General features: G+C 54.2%; 2 protein-coding genes across 4 annotated transcripts in view; one reads left to right on the forward strand and one right to left on the reverse strand.

The window, feature by feature from the left end:
- DDX4 (DEAD-box helicase 4) overlaps positions 1-4,780 on the reverse strand; it is a 42,013-nt gene extending 37,233 nt beyond the window's left edge. Inside the window, exon 1 of the mRNA XM_084880999.1 lies at positions 3,708-4,780. The gene's annotated coding sequence lies outside the window, so the exon portion shown is untranslated. The remainder of the gene's footprint in view (positions 1-3,707) is intronic.
- Positions 4,781-4,914: 134 nt separating this feature from the next.
- The window catches only part of SLC38A9 (solute carrier family 38 member 9), a 32,957-nt gene continuing 25,106 nt past the window's right edge, over positions 4,915-12,765 (forward strand). The window contains exons 1-2 of one of the 3 annotated variants that reach the window (XM_084880988.1): positions 4,915-5,053; positions 7,438-7,583. In XM_084880988.1, coding sequence (XP_084737114.1) covers positions 7,471-7,583 — 113 coding nt within the window. In that variant the 5' untranslated portion in view covers positions 4,915-5,053; positions 7,438-7,470. Of the gene's footprint in view, positions 5,054-5,122; positions 5,143-5,789; positions 6,084-7,437; positions 7,584-12,765 lie in introns of those variants that run through there. The other 2 variants (XM_084880990.1, XM_084880989.1) reach the window with 2 other exon arrangements.

A 12,765-nucleotide genomic window follows, 5' to 3' on the forward strand; every position in this document is an offset into this window, starting at 1 on the left:
CCCCCCGCGGGGTCCCTCCCGGCCCAGCCGCCCGCGTCCCCGCCGCTCACCCCTCGCCGCCCGATGCCGCCCAGAGCCCGGAGCCCAGGTCCTCGCGGGCGCCGCCGCCGCCTAAACGGCCGCACGTGCCCACGCCACGCCCACGTCAGTGCGTGAAGCTGAGCGGAAGACACCCCGAGGCGCGAGCCGCCAGCCAATCAGCGCCGGGAGCGCGCGCGGGGCCCCGCCCAGGCCCCGCCCCCCGCAGCCCGTCCACCGCCCGCCCGCCCGCTCACCCTCGACGCCGCGGCCCGTTGGGCCTCAGGGGGCTCTGCTGGCCCGGCCTCTGGGGGAAGGAGGGGGGAGGTAACCCTCTCCCGTCTTGGGGCGCCCTCCGCGTGCGGAGGCCCCGGCCCCCTGTGCCAGCGCCCAGACAGTCACCCCGCCTTCTCCTAACCCAGAACGCGGGCTGTGCTCGCTCCCGCCTACCCGGTCCCGCCCCTGCGCTGCCCCGAAGCCCGCAGCCCGGCAGTTGGCCCCTCGGGTGGTGTCTGTGGTGCCCGCTTCACATCCGGGGACTCCGCTCAGCCCTGGGGTGGCGGGGGTGCTGCCCACGCGTGTCCCAGGAGGCCGAGGGGTCCGGAGGTGGGGTCCACGCCTTTGCAGAAGAGCCGCCCTCTGACCCTAAGGAAGAGGAAGCTGTGCTTGGGCCGGTGACCCCTCGACCCCAGGGGCACAGGTCAAACTGGACCCCTCAGTCACGTGGTCTGGAGGCGCAAGCCCTCGGACGAGGACGCCGGCTGCTCGCGGACTGTCCTCCTTATTCTGGGTTTTATCTCCATCTTGTTCCACGCTCTCAGCATCTCGTGCGGGAATGTGGAGCCCAGCGGCCCGGTCCGGCCCAGAGATTGGGCTTCGCGCCTTCCGTCTCCGGAGCCGCCTGTGGGTCCGGGCTCCTGCCAGGACTATGTCAGGATGGAGCCAGTGCGCAGTAACCTTGAAGATGATTTTCAAGGTGAATTGTTTCCAAGAGGTCATATTTAACAAAGGTCAAACCAGAATGTATGTTAACATGACCATCATTTTTAATAACTTCTGGTTGTTGTTTTTTTAATATATTTTCATTGAGCCCTACCGGCGTGACGCAGGGATTGAACGTTGATCTGTGAGCCAGAGATCACGGTTCGATTCCGGGTCAGGGCACTTAACCGGCATGAGGGTCAGATCCCTGGTGTGGGGCGTCCAGGAGGCAGCTGATCAATGACTCTCTCTCATCCTTGATGTTACTATCTCTTTCCCTCTCCCTCTCTCTGAAATACATAATTTATTTATTGGTTATGGTGTTACATATGTCCTTATTCCCCCCCACTATTCCCCCACTCATGTCCTTACCCCCCCTGTTGTCTGTGTTCATTGCATACAAGTCCTTTGACCTCTCTCCCTTACCCCCACCTTCCCCTACCTTCCCCCTTTACAGACAACGCTTGCCAATTTTTGCTGTAGGCCAGGAAAATATGGCTAGTGACCCGCCTCTCCCAAACTGTGAGCGCACCATGGAAACTCGCAGGGACACCAGAGCATTTTACATTTTTGAGGAAAAACACAGCAACCTCTGCCAGGCACCATGTGAACCCCCAGCCTGAGGTAGCGCCCAATTTCAACATGAGCTCACATTCATTCGTTTGGAGAACATCCTACTTTGCAAAGCTGAGTTTTCAGCAGTTGCTGTGACCTCAAGCAAGTGTGCAAAATCCACTGTGGGCCAGGAAATGGGGGAGCGGTGTCCCATCTGATCTGAGGAAGTTGTGCAGGGCCCACACGTGTGTGCATCCCCTTAGTAAGCAATGGTGGATAAGAAGAAAATAAAACATTTTTCTTTCCATCTATCTATGTTTTTAAATGGCTACTAAGTTGTTAGGACCGAAGCACATACTAATTTGTTTGGACTTAAATACTTACTAAGTAAACAGAAACTAAGGACACTGAGAAAAAGTTACTCAGACACTGAAGCGGCAGGAACCTGGTCTAGCAGGTGATCATCGATGAGTGGTGAAAAGCTGGCGAGAGGAACTTAGGAAGAAGCAGTATCTGAGGCCACCGGACAGCCTTCATGTCACCAGGGGAAGCCCTCCTGTGCTTCCGGGCGTGGTGGGAAGTACAGACACCACCTGTGAACGCTTGATGTAAAATACCAGTGTGCCCAGCCAGCTTGGCTCAGTGCTTGAGTGTAGACCTGTGAACCAGGAGATCACAAATCGATTCCGGATCAGGGCACATGTCCGGGGTTGTGGGCTCAATGCCAGTGTGGGGTGTGCAGGAGGCAGCCAATCAATAATTCTCTCATCATTAGTGTTTCTTTCTCTCCCTCTTCCTTCCTCTCTGAAATCAATAAAAATATATTTAAAAAACACACAAAACACCAAGTTTAAGTATAATCCAGGTTTTAAAGTTGACTACCAGTCTCATTTACAAAGTCTGCATTCTTTGTGGTGTGGCACTGAAGCCTCTGCCCCAGGAGCTCAGTGGTCAGCTGGTGATTTAACAGGGATGTCTTTATTAAAACCTGGAAGCAAACCATTAATGTCATTTTAAAAAGAAGCCAAAACGCAAATTCTCCCAGTCTTTGCCAGTTAGCCGTGTATTGGGGCACTCCTTCAGTGCTTAGTCAGTGTGCAACTTGCCTTGGCCTTCACTTCTGCTTGCAGAGCCTGGAGGTCAGCCAGAGGTGAGAGCTTAGGGTCTTCTCAGGCGTGTTCCAAGCAGGTGTCCAGAACAGTGCATGCGTGAGGCCCTCTTGGTTTCCCAGGATCAGAGGGACATTTCCAAACTCTCTTCCTCCAAGTGCCTGCCTCCCCAGTCTCTCCCTTCCTAGGTTTCCTGGTCTGTTTCTTGCTTCCCCAGTGGCAGTGCTGACGCGTTTTCTGTAACATTTCCACTCACGCTGCCTACGTGGGAAGCTATGCCAGGCAGCTCTGAGGCCGGCAAAGCAAAGGCAAGCCCTTCAACCAGACCTTCAGGGAACTGCCAGATAGTAACGCTCACAATACAGTTTCCTGAGAGTTAGGTCCATATTGCTCCTTAGTATCCAGCAACCCACACCAAGAATATGGATTGCAGTCTTCAAGGCCACTTCCAAGATGGGAATGTAGAGGATCACAGATCTCTTACCAAACTTCACCAGTCTTTCCTAGATTCCAGTGTTAAAAAAAAAAAAAAAAAAAAATGACTCCAGCAATTTCTCCAGTTCATTTGCTGCTTTTACAGAGGGACAGTTTGAAGTTCCTTACTCTGCCATTTTCACTAATGTCATTCTGTACCACTTACTCGATGCTTCTCAGCCAAGCCTCAGATTATTATCCCAGCATGGAATGCAGAGAAAGAGCAACATTTTGCTATCGCTAAAGCTATAAAAAAAAAAAAAAAAAAGTGCTGCTGATTTGAAGGCAGGTCAAAGAGATGTTGCAAGAGTATCATCAGCAGAATAGCTTTTATCTGTTTTAAAGTAATCACAGGTGCTCAACTTAGAGTGGGGTTTCGCTCCAACAAACCCATGGTTTAAGGTGAAACATCACGTTCATGAAAGATGCATTTAACACACCTAGCCTGCCGAACATCATCGTTAAGCCTGGCCCCCCTTCAGTGTATGTGCTCAGGTCACTGACATTAACCTGCAGCTGGGCAAAGCCACTCAGGATGGATTAATTCGCTGTGGAGCGTTGGTGACTTACCCACTGACCACACTGTTGCCGGGACCTGCAGCGCAAAGGGTATGATCACAATGATCACAATTCAAAGCACAGTTTCTACCAAGTGCGTACCACCTCCATACCACCGTGAAGTCAAAAATCGTATCTCAGTCCTTGTAGGTAGAGACCGTCCATATCCACCATGTCATGTCCCATGCAGTTCCCACGCCTGCAAAGGTGGGGCAACGCCAGCAGTGGGCGCACTCGCTCTGGGGAATGAGGTCTCGGTTTGGCCTCCAGCTTATCTGCCTCTCAGTTTCTGGCCTCGGCCTCGGGTAGGTCATAAATTCTCCAGGCTGTTTCCTTATCTGTACCCCGGGGGCAGTAGGCATCTGGAGCCAAGCTCACCTTAGCAGTTTGTTACCCGTGGGCTCCTGAACTCGGGGTATCACATGACAGGGCACGCGCTGCGACGCGCTCTTCATAGACAGCTGCCGCGGGGAGCGGACTTTCCTAACCCGCGCTCTAATGCGCTCGGGTGCACGTAGTCCTCCCAAAGCTCCCCTTTCCCCCGCCATCAATCTGTCCACACACTTAAAAGTGAGGGAAGAGCCGAAACCGGTTTGGCTCAGTGGATAAGCATCAGACTGAAGGGTCCCAGGTTCGATTCCGGCCAGGGCAGGCCAGGGCATGTACCTTGGTTGCGGGCACATCCCCGGTGGGGGGTGTGCAGGAGGCAGCTGATCCATGTTTTTCTCTCACTGATGTTTCTAACTCTCTATCCCTCTCCCTTCCTCTCTATAAAAAAATAAATAAATAAATAAAAAATCAATAAAATAAAAATAAAAAAGTGGGGGAAGAAAGCTCAGTGTCTAGGCAGGAGGAAGCGTGCCAACCCGACAATTCTTTTCCCACCTGCTTCCCGGGGGCGCCCATGGCTCAGGCCTCCAGGAGAGCTCGAGGGACAGCGCATGGGGAGGCCACCCCTCCATGAAGATGCCACAGCGGCCCTTTCCCCGAGGCTTCCGGGCTGCGAGGGCTGCCGGCGACGCCTCCCTCCTCTAGGCCGCCGTGGACCCTCAGGCAGGCGTGGGGCCCCGGCGGGAACCCCCCAGGCAGAAGCCGGACCGGAGCCGCGCGCTCCGCCACACCCGGGCGGGGCTCCGCGGCCGGGGGCCTGTGGCTGCCGCATGGGCCGCTGGGAGTTGTAGTCCACAGCTTCGGCCCAGCGCTCTGGGAACTCCATTCCCCGCCGGCCCCCGCGGTCAGGCCGTGGCCCCTTCCGGCCCCGGTTACGGGAAACCGGGCTGCCCCGAGTCCCGAGGCTTTGGGGAGGCTCCCACCTATCCCCCCCCTGAGCTCTGGAGGCCGAGGACCGGCCTGCTCAGGTAGAGCATCTTCCCTCAGCTTGCACATCGCCCTTCGGGAGGGAGCGGAGGGGAAGCGGCGGCACGGCTGAGCTGGCGGCGGCGCGGCTGTCAGTCGGGGAAGTTCTGGGTGACTCGGCGGAACAGTGGCTTCTAGGGGGGCGGTGAGGCCGAGCCCGCGGAGATCGCTCCGGAGGGGGGCGCGCGCGGCTCGCGGAGAGAGGCCGAGTGGGTGCCCGCGGGAGCCGTCGGGACCCAGGGTCACTGAGGGGCTGCAGGGACCGGGTGTGGGCCTCGGAGCGTCCTCGCTGCCCCGGCGGCCGGCGAAGCGCTGCCCGCGGGATCGGAGGGCGCCCGGGGTCCCGCGCGGGGACCACAAGTGGGCGGGCCGGGCAGGTACGGCCTCCAGCTTTGCCGGCTCCGTGGGGAGGTGCGTGGCCGGGCAGGGAGGAGGCGTGACCTCTTGTGTCCAGAATCCAGGCGGACCCTGGATTCTCACTCTATTCTGGAGACCTCGCTGGTCAATGGGCCCCGCAGGAAAGAAGCTGTTTGGTTCCCCCGCTCCTGTGAGAGCCATGTTTACACTCCACGGCCGCCTGTTCATGTGCCATGGCGCTGTGTCTGAGGAACGTGCACATCTCAATGGAAACTCTGTTGCTAAAAGCTGCCGGCCGCCCTCTGAGCCTCCGCGGGGAGGGTAGCGATGGGGCGGGGGTTGCTGGCCGGGGCGCTGGGACAGGTGGTTCACAGTGAGTTTGCTGCACTGATCCACTTCCTGTCTGATGATGTCTCTGTCCATGGGATGCGTTCTTTCAGCATTTTGCCCACCACAGAACTGTGAACACTGTAGTGTCCGTCCTCTCACACCCTGCCACTGCTTTGCCAGCTCAGCCTGTGGACTCTTCTAAACCCGGTGTTGTCATTTCAACCGTCTTCACAGCATCCTCACCGGGAGTGGCTTTCTTCACTTCTGAGATGCTGATTCGTCTCTAGAAGCCACTGTTCCCCGCTCGTCCCTAAGCAGCGCTCCTCCTCTGCCGCAGTCCTCCTGGTCAGCCTCCACTTCAGTTCTCCTCTTGGGGTTCCCACCACATCTGCAGTCACTCCCTCCGCTGAGGTCTTGAACCCCTCGGTCCTGCCTGGGGGTGAAATTAACTTCTTTGTGTAGGCATTTTGCCCTCTTCCTGTGAGTGTTCTTAATGGCATCTAGGACGGTGAACCCTTCCCAGAGGTTTGTCATTGACTTTGCCGGATCCATCAGATAAATCACTATGGCAGCCATAGCCTTGCGAAACATATTTCTTAACTAATAAGACTTGAAAGTCAAGTTTACTCCTTGATCATGGGCTGCAGAATATACGCAGTGTTGGCAGGCATGAAAACAACATTTATCTTATCATCCATCTCCCTCTGACTCTTGGGTGACCAGGTGCATTGTCAGTGAGCAGGAATAGTTTAAAAGGAATCTCCTTCTGAGCAGTAGGTCTCAACCCTGTAATATATTGTTTATTAATTCTGCTTAGATTCATTAAGCTCCTTGAGTCTGCAGATTATCTTTTATGAACTCTAGAAATTTTCCAGCCATTATCTTTTCCAATAGTGCCTCTGCTGTCTTCTCTCTGACTCTCCGATTACATGCATGTTAGACCTTCTCACTCTATCCCCTGTCTTTCTTCATCTGTCCAACATTTTCTGTCTTTCTCCCCCATCCCACCCCTCTGTCACTTCTGGATAGCTTCTTCTGATTTAATCTTTGAGTTTATTCATTTCCTCATCAACTTTTAAACCTATTCATTGAGTTTTCAATATTGGTTATTGTATGGGTCCTTTCTTTTTTTTAACGTATCTCAGTCAAGAATCTGTTTATTGATTTTTAGGGAGAGAGAGAGAGAGAGAGAGAAACATGGGTCTATTGCTTCCCTTAGGTATGTGCCCTGACCAGGAATCAAACCCACAACCTTTTGGTGCCTGGGACCACACTCCATCCAGCTGAGCCACCCCGCCCAGTTGGCCTTGGAACCTTCAGCCCAATACCCCTGGCCCAGCAAACAGCCTCAGGGCAGGAACACTCCCTTAAGCTGCTTGTCTCTCTAGGTTCCTTAAGTTTACCCACACTTGGCCTGACTTTTAGTTGTTTCTCTGCAGAAAAATGGGTCAAATAGCCGAATCTGTTTTATTCCTGGAAAGCAATCGGTTCACTTATTTTTTTTTAGCAAGCTGAAAAATAAGCAGTAACTTCAAGTTTCTGATAAAAATAAATGTCTTTCAGGCATAGACTGCATTAAGATATCTGCAGCAGATTCCGGGATTTTTCCAGTTTCTTATGCATGCAAACGGATTATTTCTTAACAGTGAAATAAATTTTAATTAAACTTTAAGTGACCCATCTTTTCTGCCTTCTCTAGGACTGACCGCTGCAGTGCTCGGAGCCAGAGGAAATGGCAGATCTGGACAGCGATTCCAAGCAGCTTCTCATCCCCGAGGCGGACCATGAAGTCCATCCTGGGCCCATGAATATCCAGTTTGAGTCGTCCGATCTAAGATCCAACAGGTGAGTGTTGAAAGTTAAACTCTTATTTCATAATTAGTTTTATTTTTCTTTTATTAAAATAGAACTGATTATAACCAAACATATAGTGCTTCAGTTATAAAATGCCCAGTTTCTGGCAGGATCTCTTAAGATCCTGAATACCATTTCCTCATTTATATTTGCCTTTTTTAACTAAACTCCACATCTCTGTGGGGAGGGGTTAGTTGGATGAAACAGCATTGATATAGGTTAGTAATAGGCTAGGTGCTGAGCATATTAATAGAACACTGAAAGTAACGCACAGTCCTGACCTTCATGGGGCTTAACTTCCAGCACGTTAGTTTAAGATGTCAGTTTAAACTTATTTCATTGCATTCTTGGGAAACCCAAAAGAATGCCCTGAAATTTTGTTATAAATAGTAAGAGAGTTCAGTCAGGTGGCTATTTATTAAATAGGCAAAAATAAATAGCATTCTGATGAAAAAAATGTAATGGAAGAAGAGATAACATACATAGGAGTAGTCTTAAGAACATGCAAAATCAATACAAGAGAATCTTTGGAAATACTACTGAGGGACATAAAGTAAGATTTGAGGATTTCTTCAAATCTGAGGTGCTGATCCTAAGTTGCACTGTGTGTGTGTGTGTGTGCGCACATATATACACACTGTGTGTGTAAAGACACATATATACACTGTGTGTGTGTGATAGCATGATGGATACGATGCTACACACACACACACACACACACACACACACACACACACAGTGCAACTTAGACTCTGTGATAAGCTGTGGCCAATACTTTTGATGTAATATTCTCTTAGGGCTTTGCGTTGTTTTTTATTTATTGAAGGAACTCTTGGACTTGTTTGGCACTTTATCCTGTTCATACCTTTTGTGTAACTATAAAAATGAAAATCTAAACTGTATCAGCTAAGATATTACTATTGTGATTCTCCTCATTTGAACGGTTCTTCCAAATCACTTTTTGGAGTCATCAAAATCGGTGCCTCCTCGCCCCAGCTACTCCATACAGAATTGTTCTTTGTACCATGAAGAGCGTTGATAATGCATTTTCTTCCAAATCGCTGACACCTATAGTTTTGAAGCTTGCACTTGCCTGATCTTTCCAGGAGGTGTCACCAAAGGTTTTCTAACAACACCAGGGCTCATATTTCTTCCTTAAATGGTCCTCAAGTGTTCTGGTGACTGACGTGACCCGGGTTGACACTTGTCCGTCATGCCACCAGGAGTAATTCCTGGCTCCCAGAGGCTGAAAGGAGTCCTGGGCCGTGCGCTGCAGCCAGAGTTGAGAAATGTTTATGTGTGTGCGAGAGCGAGGAAACTGACGGGAACGGAAGGCCTTTCTGCTCTCAGTGGGAAGACTGGAATGGAGCTGTTCACATTTAACCATAAATTTTTAAAAATATATACATTTTATTGATTTTTTACAGAGAGGAAGGGAGAGGGATAGAGAGTTAGAAACATCGATGAGAGAGAAACATCGACCAGCTGTCCCCTGCACACACCCCATTGGGGATGTGCCCACAACCAATGTACATGCCCCTAACCGGAATCAAACCCGGGACCCCCCAGTCCGCAGACCGACGCTCTATCCACTGAGCCAAACCGGTTTCGGCTAACCATAAATTTAATGTGATTTCCCCCACACACACACATTGCCGCAGCCAATTCGAACGTTTGTAGCGCTCGGCCCGGTAGCACGCCGGCCAGGCTCCTGCCAGGAGCAGCAGGCCGCCCCCGCCAGCCGAGGGGCGCGGCCGTGACTGCGCTGGGTACCACAGGCAGCTCCACTTCCCAGCACCCGTTCCCAGCGCCAACCCACGCGCTGTTCAGCGGGGTATGTGTATGACAGCCAGAGACTGAGAACGGCCAGGAGGTTCTTGTTTGCAGGGTGATACAATGGAATCTTTTACCCGTTAGGAAGGAGGAAGTGGCTTTAGTACGTGTCAAAATAGAACAAGACCTCCACCTCTTCTGCTAGGTGAGCGAAGGGGAGTGCAGGGCGGCGTGAACGGTACACCGCCGTTTGGTAGGAAATCAGCCGAGGAGTAAACATCGCACCGTGGGTACACGAGACTCTGCGGGCAGCCGGGCGCGGGAGCGCGGGGCCTCCTAGGGAGAGCCTGAGAGCCGAGGTGGGGTCAGCAGACGCCGGCGGATGAACCCCCGACGGGAGCTCAGCAAGCTCATTGGGCCTTGCCCGCAGAGCCCTGGTTTTGTTAAGGGCACGGTCGTACAGGCCCCGAGGGGAGCGGGCGGGGTGAGCCAGTCTCCGCGTCCCCTTCCCGTGTTCCAGAGACAGTCATGCGTCACTTAACAACTAGGATGGCTTCTTTTTTCTTTTTTTTCTTTTTTTATATATATATTTTTTATTGATTTTCCACAGAGAGGAGGAGAGAGGGATAGAGAGCTAGAAACGTCGATGAGAGAGAAACATCGACCAGCTGCCTCTTGCACACCCCCCATTGGAGACGTGCCCGCAACCAATGTACATGCCCTTGACCGGAATCGAACCTGGGACCTTTCAGTCCACAGACCGACGCTCTACCTCTGAGCCAAACTGGTTTTGGCTAGGATGGCTTCTGAGAAGTGTGTTGTGCACACGTCATGGAGGCCCTTGCACACGCTGGGACGGTCCAGCCCCGGCTCACCAGGCCGTCTGGTGCAGCCTGTGGCTCCCGGGCCATGAGCCTGGCCAGCGTGTCCCGGGCCGAGCACTGCCGGGATGGTAACGTGTTGTGCCGTGATCGCTGCTGCCTGCGGTGCCACTAGGCGAGCGGAACCTTCCACCCCGTCATAGCCTTTGGGGACCCTCGTCACCTACGCCACCTGGCGTCGTCCACGGCGTCGTCATGTGGCACGTGACGGTGCTTAATGCTGCAGCTGGAGATGGCAGTGTGAGGGTGGTCGCAGGAGGCATGTAAGGCGGCCGTGACGGGAGAGCGCGGATCTTGTCACTGTCGTTTGCATATTCCCACGCCAGAGAGGACAGGAACGGAGGGACGCTGATGGGTGCTGGGGTTTCTCTGAAGCCTCTACGCCAGCGGTTCTCAACCTTCCTGACGCCGCGACCCTTCAATTCAGCTCCTCACTTTGGGTGACCCCAACCATAAAACTATTTTCGTTGCTGCTTCAACGCGGTCACCCTGAGTCTCCACCCACAGGGTGAGAACCGCTAGCAGGGTCGCCTAAGACCATCGGGAAACACAGGTATTTACATTACGACTCATAACAGTGGCAACATTACAGTTATGAAGTAGCGAAGATAATGTGATGGCTGGGGTCACCGCCAGTGAGGAGCTGTAAGAGAGGGCCGCGGCATGAGGAAGGCTGAGGACCACGGCTCTAAGTTCTATGATAAGTAAGTGACACTGTGACACGAGAATACAGGGCGTCACCCCACATTCCACGGCAGGGCGTGGGCGGGAGGTGAGGTGAGAGAATGCTTTGACCCTGGAGAAGACATGGAAATCTGTTTTCTGTAACGAAACCTAACTGAATGAGAGGGCGACGGCTCACCATCCCGGCATAGCCTCCTGGGTAAGCCCGAGCTCACCATCCCGGCATAGCCTCCTGGGTAAGCACGGGCTCACCATCACAGCATAGCCTCCTGGGTAAGCCCGGGCTCACCATCACAGCATAGCCTCCTGGGTAAGCCCGGGCTCACCATCACAGCATAGCCTCCTGGGTAAGCCCGTCTCACCATCCCGGCATAGCCTCCTGGGTAAGCCCGAGCTCACCATCCCGGCATAGCCTCCTGGGTAAGCACGGGCTCACCATCACAGCATAGCCTCCTGGGTAAGCCCGGGCTCACCATCACAGCATAGCCTCCTGGGTAAGCCCGGGCTCACCATCACAGCATAGCCTCCTGGGTAAGCCCGTCTCACCATCCCGGCATAGCCTCCTGGGTAAGCCCGGGCTCACCATCCTGGCATAGCCTCCTGGGTAAGCCCGGGCTCACCATCCTGGCATAGCCTCCTGGGAAGCCCGGGCTCACCATCCCGGCATAGCCTCCTGGGTAAGCCCGGGCTCACCATCCTGGCATAGCCTCCTGGGAAGCACGGGCTCACCATCCCGGCATAGCCTTCTGGGTAAACCCAGGCTCACCATCCCAGCATAGCCTCCTGGGTAAGCACGGGCTCACCGCCACGGCATAGCCTCCTGGGTAAGCCCGTCTCACCATCACAGCATAGCCTCCTGGGTAAGCCCGGGCTCACCATCCCGGCATAGCCTCCTGGGTAAGCCCGGGCTCACCATCATGGCATAGCCTCCTGGGTAAGCACGGGCTCACCATCCCGGCATAGCCTCCTGGGAAGCACGGGCTCACCATCCCGGCATAGCCTCCTGGGTAAGCCCGTCTCACCATCCCGGCATAGCCTCCTGGGTAAGCCCGGGCTCACCATCATGGCATAGCCTCCTGGGTAAGCCCGGGCTCACCATCACAGCATAGCCTCCTGGGTAAGCCCGAGCTCACCATCCCGGCATAGCCTCCTGGGTAAGCCCGAGCTCACCATCCCGGCATAGCCTCCTGGGTAAGCCCGGGCTCACCATCATGGCATAGCCTCCTGGGTAAGCACGGGCTCACCATCACAGCATAGCCTCCTGGGAAGCACGGGCTCACCATCCCGGCATAGCCTCCTGGGTAAGCCCGAGCTCACCATCATGGCATAGCCTCCTGGGTAAGCCCGGGCTCACCATCATGGCATAGCCTCCTGGGTAAGCCCGGGCTCACCATCACAGCATAGCCTCCTGGGTAAGCCCGAGCTCACCATCCCGGCATAGCCTCCTGGGTAAGCCCGGGCTCACCATCCCGGCATAGCCTCCTGGGTAAGCCCGGGCTCACCATCATGGCATAGCCTCCTGGGTAAGCACGGGCTCACCATCCCGGCATAGCCTCCTGGGTAAGCCCGGGCTCACCATCACAGCATAGCCTCCTGGGTAAGCCCGGGCTCACCATCACAGCATAGCCTCCTGGGTAAGCCCGGGCTCACCATCCCGGCATAGCCTCCTGGGAAGCACGGGCTCACCATCCCGGCATAGCCTCCTGGGAAGCACGGGCTCACCATCCCGGCATAGCCTCCTGGGAAGCACGGGCTCACCATCATGGCATAGCCTCCTGGGTAAGCACCGGGTAGGAAGGCAAATATCCAGACGGACGGAGGTAGCAGCATTGAGT

This window comes from Pipistrellus hanaki, assembly GCF_964339955.1.
Source record: "Pipistrellus hanaki genome assembly, chromosome: 4".
NCBI lineage: Eukaryota > Metazoa > Chordata > Mammalia > Chiroptera > Vespertilionidae > Pipistrellus > Pipistrellus hanaki.